Consider the following 15,248-nt stretch of genomic DNA (forward strand, 5'->3'; position numbering starts at 1 on the left):
ACTGCGGTTAACCTTGGCAGTACGGCAGGATACTGCTGCCTGTCGCCCCACAGGGAGATGGAACAGAAACCCGGCACGACCAGGACTGAAGCTGGCAAACACAAGCCCGACAGCTGGAGCCGACTAAGTGCTGCTGTTGATCACACATGTAGCCAATGACAGCCACTCAGAAATTGTCGTACTTTGCTTTTCACACAATGTGGAGACGATAACACATTGCAAAACTTTGCAGGGCCGACCACCAGAGAGACAAACCAAAACCTGACTTCCTCACCAAATGTAATATGACAAGCATCAACGTGCTGACCCACATAATCCAATAAACTGATCCTCCAGCAAACACCATTGTCAGACCATTCAAACCTTAATTGCTTTACTCACGGTGTGAAATCAATGTCTTCTCGCCTAAACATACAAATCATCCACAGATCCGAGTCTAAAGCTGTTTTCAGACATGAACTATGGAAATTGTTCGTGAAATTGCGTCCAGGAGGAGTGGGGTGGGGGTGCGGGGGGTGACGGGACGAGGGGTGGCTTCTGGGTAGAGCGTTGTGTCATCATTTATAAATTCCACTGCGGAATTCAGACCGACACCAGCTTTGGCCCTTGTCGCAAAAATCTCTCGAATCTATGGCTCCTCTTTTTCATCCTGAGGTCTTTGTTTTCTCTTTTCAGTTCCGTACAGTTTCCTGCAGTATTCTCACTTTGATATTTTCTGGACACTTGACTAGGGGGATGGGAGGAACATTTCGGCAGCAACTGACTCGGACATTTGAGTAATTTGAGGAAATCGTCTTAAGTGCCTGTGTGAAAGCAGCTTCTAACTTCTGCATGTGGTTAACATGAAAGTAAAAAAATGCACGTGGGAATCACAACAAGCTTGAAATGCAGTCGTCCTTGTACTGCAGCTCTTTCAGTGAAATGTCACTTCTGATTTACCGACATACACACACACACATAGAGGACACATGCAGGCACTCATCTGTCTCTAAGATGTTTCATAAAGACAAGATCTTCTCTTTCTTTTTCCTACTGAATCAACCTATATCTCTTCTCGCCACCTCCACACCAAATCACAAACACACACACACACACACACACAAACTAACAGACACACACACACACACACACACACTCAAGTGCAGACAGCAGTTCTGCTTGGTTGTCCAAATTTTTCGGGCCCTATTTCCAATCCCTGTGGCCCAAAGGAGGATGGACAAAACTTGGTTTGAGTCTTGATTTGTGCCTTTCTCCCTTTCTGTGTTTGTACCCAGGTGGGTGAGTGTGTATGCTGCAAACACACAACAGGTATTTAAGTGATAGCAATGGGAGATTGCATGAAAGTAGGCTTTGTACGAGGGCCACTGCCAAGGCAATTGAAAGTTCACCGCAGGTTCCACCCTGCAGATTTAAGCATGCCTGCGTGGCAAACTGCTGTGCTGAATCTAGATTCATCCCACCGGCTCTGCTTCCGTATGACCCTCAGTGGTATCATGTTTGTCTGTCTGTCTGGAAACCAGTTGGTTCAGCCTGATGGTTCCCCTTTGGAACAGGCAAGCAAGGATTAGGCAAGGGACTGATAAGCTACAGGGGAGGAGAAAGGAAGAGGAAGATAACAGAACACAGGGATTATGCAGAGGAAGAAAAAAGGTAAAACTGGAAAGAATGTACACAAGGAGGGCCCATTGGATGGAGTGAGGGAAAATGTGGACTGAGACAACTAGGAGGACAGACGGGGGGGGGGGGGGGGACAGGAGGAGAGATGTGGCCTTTGAGACGATGGGAAAATTGAAGGGAAGTAACAAAAATCCAGTTAACGGAGGCTGGGAGGCAATATTCACTGAGAGAGAGAGAAACAGAATGACTCGTGTGATTCATGGGTTCGAGCAGCAGCAGACACTGAGGCCATTGAAGAGTGAAACAGGCAATAAGAGAGAAATAAAGCAAATATAATGAGATAAACAAAAAAAATGCAGACAAAGCTGCAGCAAATCTAAGGAGCGGGGCGAGGCCAGGAGTAATTTGCTCCAGGCTCGTTTGAGCTCTTGCCTAAGATGTCGCAGCATGGCGCCCATGCCTGGCCAAACGCCTCTGATGGTATTAAACTGGGCCTTTGGCGTGTCGGTGCTAGGGCCGTCGCCTGGCTTACGTTTTCCAGACAGTTGCTGGTGCCCAGGGCAAGAGGAGAGACCCAGAAGAAATGTTCCTGCTGCTGTGGCACGAGCCCAGTAAGCCCTGCAGTGGATAAGCTACAGCCTGGTACACAAACACACACACACACACACACACACACAGACCCAGAGAAACACAGTTTGCCCCGCTGTGATAGCTCAGCACATTTCCACTCCATTGGTTGTACCTGTAGTCACCCACCCACACATGCCGGAGAGCTGACAGGTGCTGAGCAGAGTGTCTGGATGCCGAGGGGGATGAGACACTTGCTCATGATGGACATGAATTAATGTCTGGCAAGAACACAGCGAGATTGACGGATAGGAAGGTGACGGAGGAGATGGAGAGAGGACGGAGTGAGAAAAGAGAGACACAAACAGAAACATTCAGTACGTGGCTCTAAATAAGGAGGAGTGAGAACATACAGGATTTAAACAGTCAGTCCGTTCGTCATTCTGTGGTCTCGACGTACAGCACCATCGCCCCTCGCCTGAGGAAGTGACACTGACTTTTGACATGACGGTCTGACGAGTCGGCATTTTTGTTTCCAACTCCAGATGGAGCTTCTGAAAGCAGAGGGGACACACACTCTGTTCCTACACGATGACGTCCTTGAGAGACAAACTCTGCCAAGTTATTTTCTTTGAAATGTAAATCCGATCGTACCATCGTCCAAAACTAGGTTCATGTCTTTGTTGGTTTACATTTGATCCAGTCAGTTTTGGTTCGACATTACATTACATTCAGCTGACACTTTTATCCAAAGTGCATTCAACCATGAGGAAATAGAGCCCTGAGACAAAGACAAAGCTTTCACAGCTTATATCAGAAATCCGAAAACTGTGATTATCCCGGGGGAAAATTTCGAGTCCAACGCCTTAACCTCTCGGCCACCGTGACCATGTCTACCTATCTGACATTGACTTTATATTAGATGACAGCGTGTTATAAAATGCATATCAAATAAGTAGTCTTTATGAGCCACTTCCACATGCATTTATTCTTCTCTTGTTTGATATTGTCTCTTTCTGTAATTTTCAATTCCAGAAAAAAAAAATCTCAATGCAAACGAATAGTTTGTGTGATCTGGCCCAAAATGCATTTCAGTCCACCGCTTGTGGCACAATACCACTGGATGCCATGGCTCCCACCAACCAACCCAATCATCGGCCAAATACACAGAAATAGAATGTGTGCGTGCGCGCGTGTGTGTATCTGTGTGTGTGTGTGTGTGTGTGGTGAGGGCTTTAAACGGAGCGGCGGAGAGTAGTAAACAACTGAATGACTGCAGACAATGGCCTGCTTTATGTTATGCCTCTGTCATATACAGCGAGTGGGAGGCCGGGCTCACAAGCAACACAACAACATGTTGCCTGTTACCGCGCTGATGCCCTAATGCCCACTTGCTCTGCTACGTAATTCATTAGGCTGCGACAATGACGGGGCAGAGTGTGGGACCATATTTCTGCACAGCATAATAACCACTGTGTGTCTCCAGATCACACACAGTGGTTATTATGCAGTGAATAGGACACAGATTCCTATAGACACACGACAAAAAGCAGTCAGAAGGTTTCATTTTTTGTATCTGATTACGTTTAAATTCAGACAGTTCATCTTAATCATGTTCCTGACTCACAGTGGACATGGGGGACAGTGCAGCGCTCTGAGCCTTCTTTAGCACTGGCCGAGCAAACACTGAGGACATTGTGTCACAGGGACTTTGTCCTGTCCCGTTTTTTATTCTACTGCAATAAAAAAAATGCCAGCGCACAGATGATATCATTATCAGGGGACCGAACCTTGGTGATTCATGACACAGCCCAGCCCTGTGTGCAAACTGACCAGCCTCAAAAACCACAAGGAACGTCTCGCCTTTCCTGGATCATTAAAAATGCATCTCCCCAGGGAGGATCAGGTGGCACCGACACAAGCAAACAAAAACACCACTGCATTAGTAATGGAGTGACTAATACAAATACGCACATGCCCAGTTTGAAAGTAGTTGTGCCTGTCTGAGGTACAAGAGGATGGAAAAATCCTTAGGGTGAGGATCATTTCATTTTTTGTACTCCTGTCTGGAAACAAAAAAACATGAAATTGTATTGAATAGATTGGGTTAAATTTTTATATATGACACTAAAGAATAGTGCTGAACGGTTGATGCTTTTCACTCAAATATCTACATAATAAAATGTTGAGTCATACATTTTTCTACAGCACTGGATGATTTGTAAGGAATCTACAGTATTTTCGGTTTAGTCTCCCGAAAAGGAAGCTTAACCGAAATACCCCAGGATCCTTCTGACTGCGCTCAGCCGCTGCTTCTGCTGCTCTTACTCTCAAAGGCTATGTACAGAGCTGCTGTTGCATGATGTTGCAACTCTCTCCTGCAAAATCCTGTTCCCCCCATTATGTCCAGAGATTTCATAACCAAGAGGTTGACAGCCACCTCCCTCTGCTAACAGAGCTGAGGTGGCTGCAGGAGTATAGGGCACAAAGAAGGTTTATTAATGAAATCGTAGCAACTGGAATATGTTCCAAAAACAGAGAGCTAAGCAGCACAGGTAATGTGGCTGAGGGTCATTTATGAATGGGCTCATCCGTTGAGAATGTTTGGAAACCCACTGACACACTAGACTGTCCACACTGATGCAGATATTTTGCAAAACAAACTCTTTCCTCTGTGTTTGGGCCTCTCATCCAACAGTGGCCTCTGTGATATATGTGTACAATAACACTGAGCATTTTGGGAAACGATGACATTACAGCTTGATCTGCCAATCCCCAGTCTTGCTTTGACTCATGAACAAGGGTCAGAGTCAACCCCAACAATCGCTGCTATATGCCGGTTTCTCTATGTTGGGTTAATACAGCTAGGTTTAATTACAAGTTTGCAGCTACAGTTAGCATGACTGCGCCTCATTACAGGTATTCACAGTTGTCTGCATTACCCAATATCACTTGGGCCACAGCGTTCTTCTCTGGTATTTGATGGATCGTTGATGTAGACTTACTGGCCACCTACTGGCCTGGCACACTTGCTTGAGCGTTGTTTTCCTTTTTATGTTCTCGTCAGGACGGCTATATTTTCTAAAACAAAGCTCATGCGGAGGGAGATTTTGTTTTCATATAGAAAGGAATATATCCGTTCATAGGATAAGCTCTTGCAATGGTGCTACAGACCTAAATACTACTTACAAATGACATTGACAAAATCCATGTCAGTGTTGGTTCCAGAATTGCAGAAATGCTATAGCACATGCATCATCAGTGCAAAAGACAGACTTCCCTAAAGTAGACTAATCCTTTTCATCAGAAAATATGGTCTGACGGTTCCTGGCTTGAGGCCATCTAATTTCAGCTTGTGAGGCAAAATAGTGTATTAGGTGATACCCCGGATAAGGACGATGGAATCACACAGATGTTGACTGTCGTGCACAGTAATCAGGAGAGACCGGAGAGCGCCTCTGCTTTCATGCACTGTATTAAGGGCAGGCAAATGAACTCCCAGATCTTAAGAGAAATAACCGTCTCTTAATGCCTGGCGGGTCTGAGGACTGGCGCCGGGAAAATTGGAAGTGTCTCTGTTTGACGGCATCAGGGTTTTAGTCTTTATGTTAGTTCATGCTCAAGTAAAGTACAAGACGAGTCACTGAATTGGTTTGATGTAGTGCAGCGTGAGATGAAAACAAGCACAGAGAGGTGGAACATGCGAGAAGATTGTTTTAGCAAACCAAATGTCTGCAAGCATGAAAGTATCACTCTGAGGAAAATAAGTCTGTGACCTCATATCACCGTGTTCTGTTTTGATATACAGGGAGTTAAATCTGATCTACATTCATCAAGAAATATTGATACCACATTTGTGGAAAAAGAAGGATCACAACTATTTCTTTCTATGATGCAGAATCGCCAAGCATAAAAACAGCCAATACATTTTCTCACTAAAATCTTGCAGCCACAAAAAAGGGAAGCAACACACATCCATCATATCGATTATGGCTGGGAGCTCAGATCCATGCTATTCAGCGTCCCACTAACAGTGCAGCGCCACAATCTAATGGACAAAACGCCAGTCACTTTGATCCAGAATAACAGACAGCATGCAGAGTGTAGGGGCTGATTACACCGCCACTTCAGTGGCCGTTTAACCGGCGCTCCACTCATCACATCTGCTTAATTCCATTAAGATATCGCAATGGCCTGACTGATGAAAACACGCTTGCTCCGCAGGCACAAAAAAGTGTCGGTAAACGGACGATGTAAATGCCGTCCACGTAGAGGAAGCAGCAGAGGAAAACAAGGGGAGACTGACACAGCAGAATGCATGAAGAGGGAAAAGACTCCTGCTGTCAAGCTCCTGGGGTGCGGCTCGGCAGAGAGAAAGAGAAAACACAGCCCGTGGAGAGAAATCGGCAACAAGTGAGAGATGGTGAAAAGGATTTGGGATCAGTGTACGATCAAGGTAGACATTTTCAAAAACCTGAGCAAATTGAGATGAGATGCCTGTGATGCTTTCAGATTAAACATTGTATTCTGAAAGTTGTATCAGCTGCACAGAACATGCATCAAAAGTACGATAGAGGACTGAATATATGCTGCCACTGCACGCTACTGTGTACAAACTGGACAACCAGACTAGGGGTAGTAACATCAGGGATAAAACCGGTTGCTTGAATGAACTTATATCTGATTCTGCTCTGTAGGTCAGTGCCTCCGGGCAGGGAGGCTGTCTTTGCCTTTGGACGCTCGCAGCCGTCTCATATTCTCACTGGGTCAGTTTGGATGGTGCAGTTGAGTGAAAGGATGTGGAAGTAATGAATAAAAAGAAGAAAAAAAAAAAGAAAAACTTGCTGTGTGTTGTAAAACTAAGCTTGTGGCTCTCTACTACGACACAGAAAAGCGTTGACCCGAATGCTAATGCCACCATGTTATAATATGCTTGCAATGACAATGCTGATATGTTGATGTTTAGCTTGTTTGATGTTGCTATGTCAGGATCTTAGTCTAGTGTGTTAGCATGCTAATATTTACTAGCACTAACCGGAACATAGGCTACGGCTGATGAAATTATCATCAGTTTAACCTTAGGTTGACAATGACACAATTTGACAGGAAAACTTATAAATATATAAGCCATAATTTAATAGAAATATATTCAATAATTTCTGAGAGTGTGAACCTTGTGGTATAGTGCTAAAGGAAAGGCGGAGATTCGTTAAACTCATCAACTGGGAACTTTGGATGTTGGTAAAAGAATTTGTGCCAGTCCATTTTATTACATTTTGAGATATTTCACAGTAGATATTAGAACTCTGACCTATACTGACAGATTTACATCCATCCCTTAGGAATCTATATAGCTATAAAGATAATTCCTTAAAGTCAAGACTGTCAACTTGATGGTGGTACTATGAAAAGCCAGATCGCCAGTCTGTAAGATCAATCTTCTGCCTGTAACAATTTCATGCAAGTCCAGCAAATATAAGTTGAGATATTTCCTTCTGGACCACGAATTGGACCACTACACAAACTAAAGGTTCCATAAACTGCAAGCATTGGTAAAAAGGCTATTTCTAAACTCAACACTGCTGCAACATCAAAACAAATATATGTTTCTTTGAACATCTGGAACTGTAACTCTTTCAAAGCTTACACCAGCGTGCATGTTTACAAAATGTTGCCCAAAGCTGGTTGTGTATCATTTTCTCCCCGTGCCATGATGATTTCTGAATGAAATAAGCCTTCAAAGCTGGGATGTTGAATTGGTTTATCCGCTTTATGGAGCAGGACTAAGAAATATTGCATGTAGAGGAGTGAACATATTAGATTAGAAAATGGCAGTTTTTTTAGTTAATAAGGCCATCTTTGCAGTCTCCTCCCACAGGGGTCAAGCTGGACCCGTGCAGGGCCGAGGGCTGAGAAAATAGCTTTGTCTCTTTCACAATATAGAACGAACAAAAGACAGAACCCTGTTTGTTCCTCATGCGCTGAGAGGAGGGGGGCGTGTGATGAAGTGGGAGGGGTGCATGTCTAATTGTGCGTGTGCGTCTGGGTGAAGGGACGGGGGCAGTGCTCATTTAGAATTCTCCATATGATGAACGAGCGTCGGCCCTTTTCATAGATAAACAGAAGACTTGAAACGACAGACAACAGAGCAGCATACTCATTGCCTATTCAACCCTAAATGGGACAACAAGTTCTAACAAGCTCTCAGGTTCAGAGTTTAGAAAAAAGTTGAATCATTTGATTGTTAAACTTAACTTATCCCAGAGCATGCTGAGCAAAGTTTTTAACATTTTATTTTGAAATTCACAGATCCTTGTATGTAGGTGTGTTCTAACATTTGAGAGCATGTGAGGTGAGTCCGGTGAGGGAGGGAAAGAGAAAGAAGCAGAAGGACACACACTGCAGAGACAGTGGAGGATAATTAGTGAAGCCAACATCCCGTTTTCTCCTCAGAATAACTGGGCTAATTGTTCTGGTTTGTTAAAGCATGTTAAGAGGACTGATCCTCAACCTGAGGAATGTTTGTGTTGCCTCCAAATCCGGCATACATACAACTTAATCTCCAAATCCCAAATGTACTCTGATCGTATGTGTTCACATGCTCCGACAGATTGTGCGTCAACAGGCTCTAATCGCAGAAATAATATCTGATTTCACTGTCAAATTAAGCAAAAAGGATTCAAAAAAGGAATACAGCAAACTAGATCATGTTGCTTCCTGAGACAAACATGAAGCTTACCGATTCCACATGCTTAAGGATAATGGCTTAAAAAAAAAATCCCAAATCCATCTTCCCAATCCACAAACAACACTGGCTGCTTTGTGTCCAGCGTTGCACTGAAAACAGTATCAAACTACTCCGAGGCATTCGAGGAATAAGGGTTAAAGCTGATTCTGGTTGAAGAAATAAAGAAGGATGACTTGGTATCAGGGAGATGACATTAAGGGAAATAAGTATTTGACCAGAAATAGTGACCTTTGTGAAAACCCCCATACGACGAATGGTAAAATACACGTAAACTCTAGCTAAACATCTGCTGTTATCACGAGCATAGCGGCCGTAGCAAGGTTACGATACACAAACACTGCTTATACAGAACATTGAGATTCATATAGACTCTGCCACTGAAACGTACAGAACATCCTCATCAAATAGTTCAATAAATGGCTTCCTGATCTTAGAGATACGGTGAGGCGACTGCTTGAGAAAAGCAAACACAGTATCTTGTGTGAAAACTGTGTGGGTGCAGCACCGGCATGACTAACACATGCACAGATGTTCTGCCCGTGAACATGTCAGTTTCCCAGAGGGCAAAGCGTTGACCCTCGGCCTCTGCATCACAGAAAATAGCTACACCCACTTCGGAGCATCACAGAGCAAGGGCTACAATGTAGGATCATTTATCTACCATATGGCAGACCACATTAAAAGGAGGGAGCAGTTAAATGAGCACAGAACAAAGGTCTTAAGACAATAAAGATTACTGATGTAAGATCCTTTTATCGTAATCATATAACCTCATAAATGCATGTGGAAGCCAACCACAAGTTGTTCCATGGTAGCTATAAATATGAGCCAATAAAAGGAAGGTCTGAAAACAATATTAGCTCTCTGATGTTTTAACCTACTTCTGATAAGAGCTGCACGAAGGCTTTTATGTTGGATCGTGTTCCGTGTGTCTACACAGTTTAGGCTTCCACAACAATTTTGTGCAACACCCGAACTTACTATGATGGAAGCAGTGCTGAAGCAGATCTTTCTCTTTGGAGGGATGTCCTGTTTGTTCTCCTCCGGCAGACCAGGAATCTCCGTCAGGTCAGAGCCCGGGTCGTAGACAATATCCTCGTCGTCTCCATAGAGGTCGTCCTCAGGATCCGTACAGCTTTCACCCCATCCCTGGTAACAAGCGTCCCCGTCTGCATTAAAAACCACCCGCTCGTTCCCAGTGTATTCCTCATCTGGTTCTTCCACTTGATCATTGGGGGATTCAGAGGGCTTGTCTTCTATTGACCCATCTCCATCCTCCTGTCTTTCAGCTCTTGGCAGGGGCTCTGGAGTGGCTGGTTGGTTAGTAATCACAGCATCGTCTTTTTGAGGATCATCGTGTTTAGAAGCCTTGGACACCCCTACATCCTCGGTATGTTTTCGTGTTTCTGATGGTCTCTCTTCTTCTTCATAGGAGCCATTGACTTGACTTCCATTGGTGGTGGCCCCAGAAAGGCGCCGTTTATCTCCACCTGTATTTGCAACCGTGTCTGCTTTGCCTGGAGACTCCTCCTCTTTGGGAACAGGTTTCAGCTCTTCAGTCTCTACTCCAGGACTGGGACTGAGGAGGTCCTCAGAGGACAACGATGTGGGAAACTTTCCCCCTATCCTGCTCCGATAGTTTCCCCGAACAGGAGACTGTCGTGAATCGTCCTCACTGAGATCTCCTCCAGGGCGTTGGCATCCATCTGGTGAGTAGAGGGCTCGTTTGCTGACTCCTTTGTAGGACACACCCTGATTGTGGTGGTCAGCATTCTCAAAAACAGCACTGAGTTGACTGACAGTCGGTGACGATGCCTCTGCTCTGGAGCAAAGTGAGTCCAAAGAGTCTGTGCTGCCTCGGTTGGACCTTGTCCCTCGCCAATCGTCAAGATTCTCATGGGACCCTCTTTTATCACGTCCATAGGGAAAGACTGGAGATTGAGACTGGTCACGGGACTGCTGCTCAAACAGCTTCCTGGTTTCTGAGAACCTTGCTCCTGCACTTCCAACCCGATCGGTCGATTGGGAATGCTGGAGCTTTATCACAGATCCGTCAGCCTTGTTGATGAAGTTGGTGGGCTTGACGATCTTTGGCGGCGAAGAATCCTCTCGAACCTTTGTCTTCACTTCTATGTTTTCTGTGCCCATCTGCATGAACATGTCCTTGATGCGGCTGACATGGGAGCCATATTGGCGACCCCTTGGTTGTTTCACCCTTTGGAGGTCTTTGGGTCTTGAGTCTCCATCAATCCGTGGCTGGTCAAAGGCCTTCTTGAGCGCCTGAAACTCTGTTCGGTAGGCATTACGGTGGGGGGAGGCACTCCGGAGGCAGGTCCTCTCCCCCGAGGCCTCCGTCTTCAGCATGATGAGGTCTTTGGATTCCGAGGAGATGTCAGCATTGCCGTGGCCTCATTAGAACAGGGGTTTAGTTTGACCTACTGCAGCGCTGCTTAATCTGACAAGATCTGACTTCCTTTAGGCCAATTCACACCTGAAACGACAAAGAAAAGATGTTGTTTAGATAGAAGCATTTTGTAACATGGCATGGTTATGTGAGGTCAAAAGAACTATTCAAAAAAACATGGGGGTCAAATTGATAACAGAGAATGATCAGTGACATAAGAGCAGGAGAACAAGTTATGAAAGCTGATTGGACTCTAAAAGCTCTCTGGGGATGTTGTCTATTCAGCAGAGCTGCGCTGTTTATCTTCTCAAATCAATGTTTGCTGCACACATTAGTGTAAAGATGTGATGTCTGTGTTCACTATTGTGCTGTATTAGATGTTTTCTTCCCTTTCCCCACTTTAACCCCATCTCTCCTTTTTCTATAGTGAACGGTGCCACATCCCGCTCAGCCTTATGAACCATCTACTGACATAATGGTGGTCACTTTTAAATGTCAGTGCTGAGACAAAGCAATGCATGCTGGTTTCAACCTTCACTGCACATACATACTGTGGTTAAATAAACCCAGAGATGCAGCATTTCATTAACGGAAAGACTTAAGGATTAAATGATGAGACTATGTGCCTCTGCCCTCTCCCCACCATTGCAACAATACAGAATGAGAGCGGGGTTGCAGGCTGGTGTAGGAGTTAAATATCCCATACCTTCTGACATTAATGTTTAATACTGTTTGGAAATGCATTTCACAAAGAGGGAAATGAAATGTGTCACAATAAAGCAAAGGAATAAAAGGATAAAACACTCATTAAGTTGTGCTGAAACCCTCAACACGGGTGGTGTGGATACAGCAACAACAGCAGCATCAGCAGTAGCAGACGCTGAAACCTGAAATGTCCTGGCTCAGAATTCATTATTCACCACGCTGGACTCTAGATGGCCTGAGTGCAAAAAAAAACAAAAAAAACACATCATCTGTTTGGACTGTTGCAGCCTCAGAGGATACCACTAATAAAGTTAGAGGTGAAAGATGAATGCGGGGGTTTGAACATTGTGTCAGTGGGATCAGACAGAGCCGTCAGCCTCACCGCGCACAACATGACAGCTCGGCTCCAGCCCCCGCGACACTGTCTAACTCCTATTCCTCCACATGTGTCCCCGTGTGCACATTTCCACCAAAAGTATCAATGAAAATGAAGGATTGATAGATTGATTGATTTATCGGTGATACGCGAGAAAGGCGGAGTTCGCCCCGCACACGGCGATGATGCCTCAATGTTGCAAAAACAAAAGAGTCAGACTTACATCCATAGCTCCCCGGCTCCGCGATGTAAATAAACAGTAATCCACGGTGTCGAGCGGGAGGCGAGTGAGGATGCTCTCTGCACAGACAACGACGGACCCTGTGTCGAACAATAACATCGCTCTCCCACGCTGGTAAACAGTCCGGGGACGGAGTGGCCGCGTCGGGAGCGCTTGGACACACCGGAGCCGCTACAGCGCCATTGCATGCAGCGGGGGATGCTGCCAGCCGCACAATGGGGGTGTCGGTGCAGTTCAGCGGATCGCCTCCGTGGAAGCTGCGCCCCGGTGGCGTCTGCAACCCGGCGGCGTCCGGTGTGCGTGTGCGGTGCGGGGGAGGAAACGCGCTCGGACGCTGCGGTGGCCGCCGGTTTCTCTAAATGTAAAGGCTCATGTGACAGGTGTTAGGACTGCGGCAATGGTTTGGTCCGATAAGCTGCTGCGCGGAGCCGAGCGGGTGGAGGGGGGGCGTCAGTGAGCTGCAGTGTGGGCACGCATACCAGCACACACACACACACACACTGTACACAACCTCACTGTCCATCACTCGGGTCTGGGTGTGGTGCTGGAGGGTCAAAGGTCACCCTGGCTGTGTGGATCGATGTTCAGCAGGTTAAGTTCAACCAAACTGAGGTGTGAGGACCACCAGGTGGGCTTGAGGAGATTATATTGAGAGGAAACTACAAGATGTAATGAGAGATTATAAATTAATACATCTTTTAGTCCTTACTTACTCCTTTATCATTTCATTTCTACTTAGATCAGTATTAGCTTCTCAGTCTAATGTAACATACTTATTGTATGCTTATCTTATTCTCATTTAAGATAAGACAAGATCATCCTTTATTAGTCCCATGGAATATTACAGCAGCAAGAGTCAAAAATAGGCATCAGTAAGTATTAAGTAACATGCAATACCTGAGTGTAAGGATAATAATAATGTAATGAATATACAAAATATGAATGGAATATATTGTTAAGTGTCAAAACATGAAAAATATGTGCAGTGTAAGAATATGACCACTGAATGGATTGTACATGAACCATTGTATTGCACAGACAGAGTGAATATAGCACAGTGAATATTGCATAGTTCAGAGAGTTTAAAATAGTTTTTTTACTTTAATGCACTGGTTAGAGTTACAATAAATATTTCTATTTACTCTACAATACGTTTTTTTTCTTTTATTTTCACTTAAATTTTACATTTAGTTCATTATTGTTTTTATTCACAGTATTCTATTCTACTATGTTTTGTACTGTACAGTAATATAAACCAAGCTGGCACAATAATTTCCTTTGTGATTAATAAAGTCTTATCTTATCTTACTCCATCACATAAGTGATATGTAGCAGCAACCACACCCTAATTTAGATGTTTAAGGAGACTGCAATGAAATGATAGATAATAAAGTTGGCTCACACACCCAACACGATTAAATACATCAAAAAATAAAATAAACCAAGGCCCTCTTGCTGTTGAAAAATGACAGTATGGCTTATGTATGGCAAAGATGAATTAGAATAAAATAAATCCACAAAGGATAGACCTGAGATATCAGGAAGTGGCAAATAGGCTCATTATCACCATAGACAGAGAAGGTGACTCAAGCTGGACGAAAATAGCCACAATTAGTCAGTAGAAAAAAAGAAGAAAAAAAAAAGAGCCTGCACAGAAAGTATAAACATCAAAGACTAGAGCAGATGAACACTTCACTTCATGAATCAAGTTATAAAACAAACCTAGATATAGTAGGGGGAAGAATTGATGTCTTGATTAAGACTTAATGTACGGCCTGAAGACCTGGATGTATGGCCTGAAGTCAGAAGAACCCCAAAGTTTATCATGTTGTGTCCCAAGAACAAGGGACTACCTCTCAAGCCATAACCTTCAAACAATTGGTACTTACATGACCGGCCTGAAATGATTAGTCATCAGGTATTTGTCATTAAAAGTCCTGATGGCATTTTGACACCCTGTCCCTCTGTGGACGTCTGTCTATTGTCATAATAAGCCTATGATGTCACTCCCTGATATCTCACAGGCCTATATTCTTCCTGTACTTCAGGTTAGTCGCCCTGATGAAGACCAGATTGCTGCAACTTGTAAGTGCATTGTCTTTATACTGGCCAAGCATTACTCACACTAATAAAGGCCTTTTTCATTTCTCCACTGCGAGAGTATCTTGGTCTATACTAATATTTTTGTCATCTTTCCTGTGCCAGAAAGCACCTCTTTTTGCCTTGCTTGATTAAATACATATTCAAAGTAGGAAACAAACTCTGAAATTTGCGGTCTCTTTCCCAAATGAATCTTCGTGCATTAATATTTCAAACGTGTTATGATGAAGCAGATCACAGCGTAGAAACTCAATCTGCCTGGGTCACACAGGAGTCAACAGACACCGTCTAACACACGGGACTTTATCCATGTGATGAAGCACTAGAAAGGAAGCTTTGTCAGCATCTGAATGTGTGATTATTTAATCAAAGATGACTGCGTTGTATAATTGGTTCCAGCTTGTTATAATACACGGCAGCGTTGCTTACGTATGTATTTCGTAAGCAGAGGTTGCAAGTGTGGAAGTTTTATCAGATTTAATTCGAAGAG

General features: G+C 44.3%; 1 protein-coding gene across 1 annotated transcript in view; it reads right to left on the reverse strand.

Annotated features, from left to right (window-relative positions):
- The window catches only part of ppp1r9a (protein phosphatase 1, regulatory subunit 9A), a 50,055-nt gene that overhangs the window by 30,875 nt on the left and 3,932 nt on the right, over nt 1-15,248 (reverse strand). The window contains exon 2 of the mRNA XM_053446737.1: nt 9,914-11,423. Coding sequence (XP_053302712.1) covers nt 9,914-11,296 — 1,383 coding nt within the window. The 5' untranslated portion in view covers nt 11,297-11,423. The remainder of the gene's footprint in view (nt 1-9,913; nt 11,424-15,248) is intronic.

This window comes from Pleuronectes platessa, chromosome 18 (genome assembly GCF_947347685.1).
Source record: "Pleuronectes platessa chromosome 18, fPlePla1.1, whole genome shotgun sequence".
Classification (NCBI taxonomy): Eukaryota; Metazoa; Chordata; class Actinopteri; order Pleuronectiformes; family Pleuronectidae; genus Pleuronectes; species Pleuronectes platessa.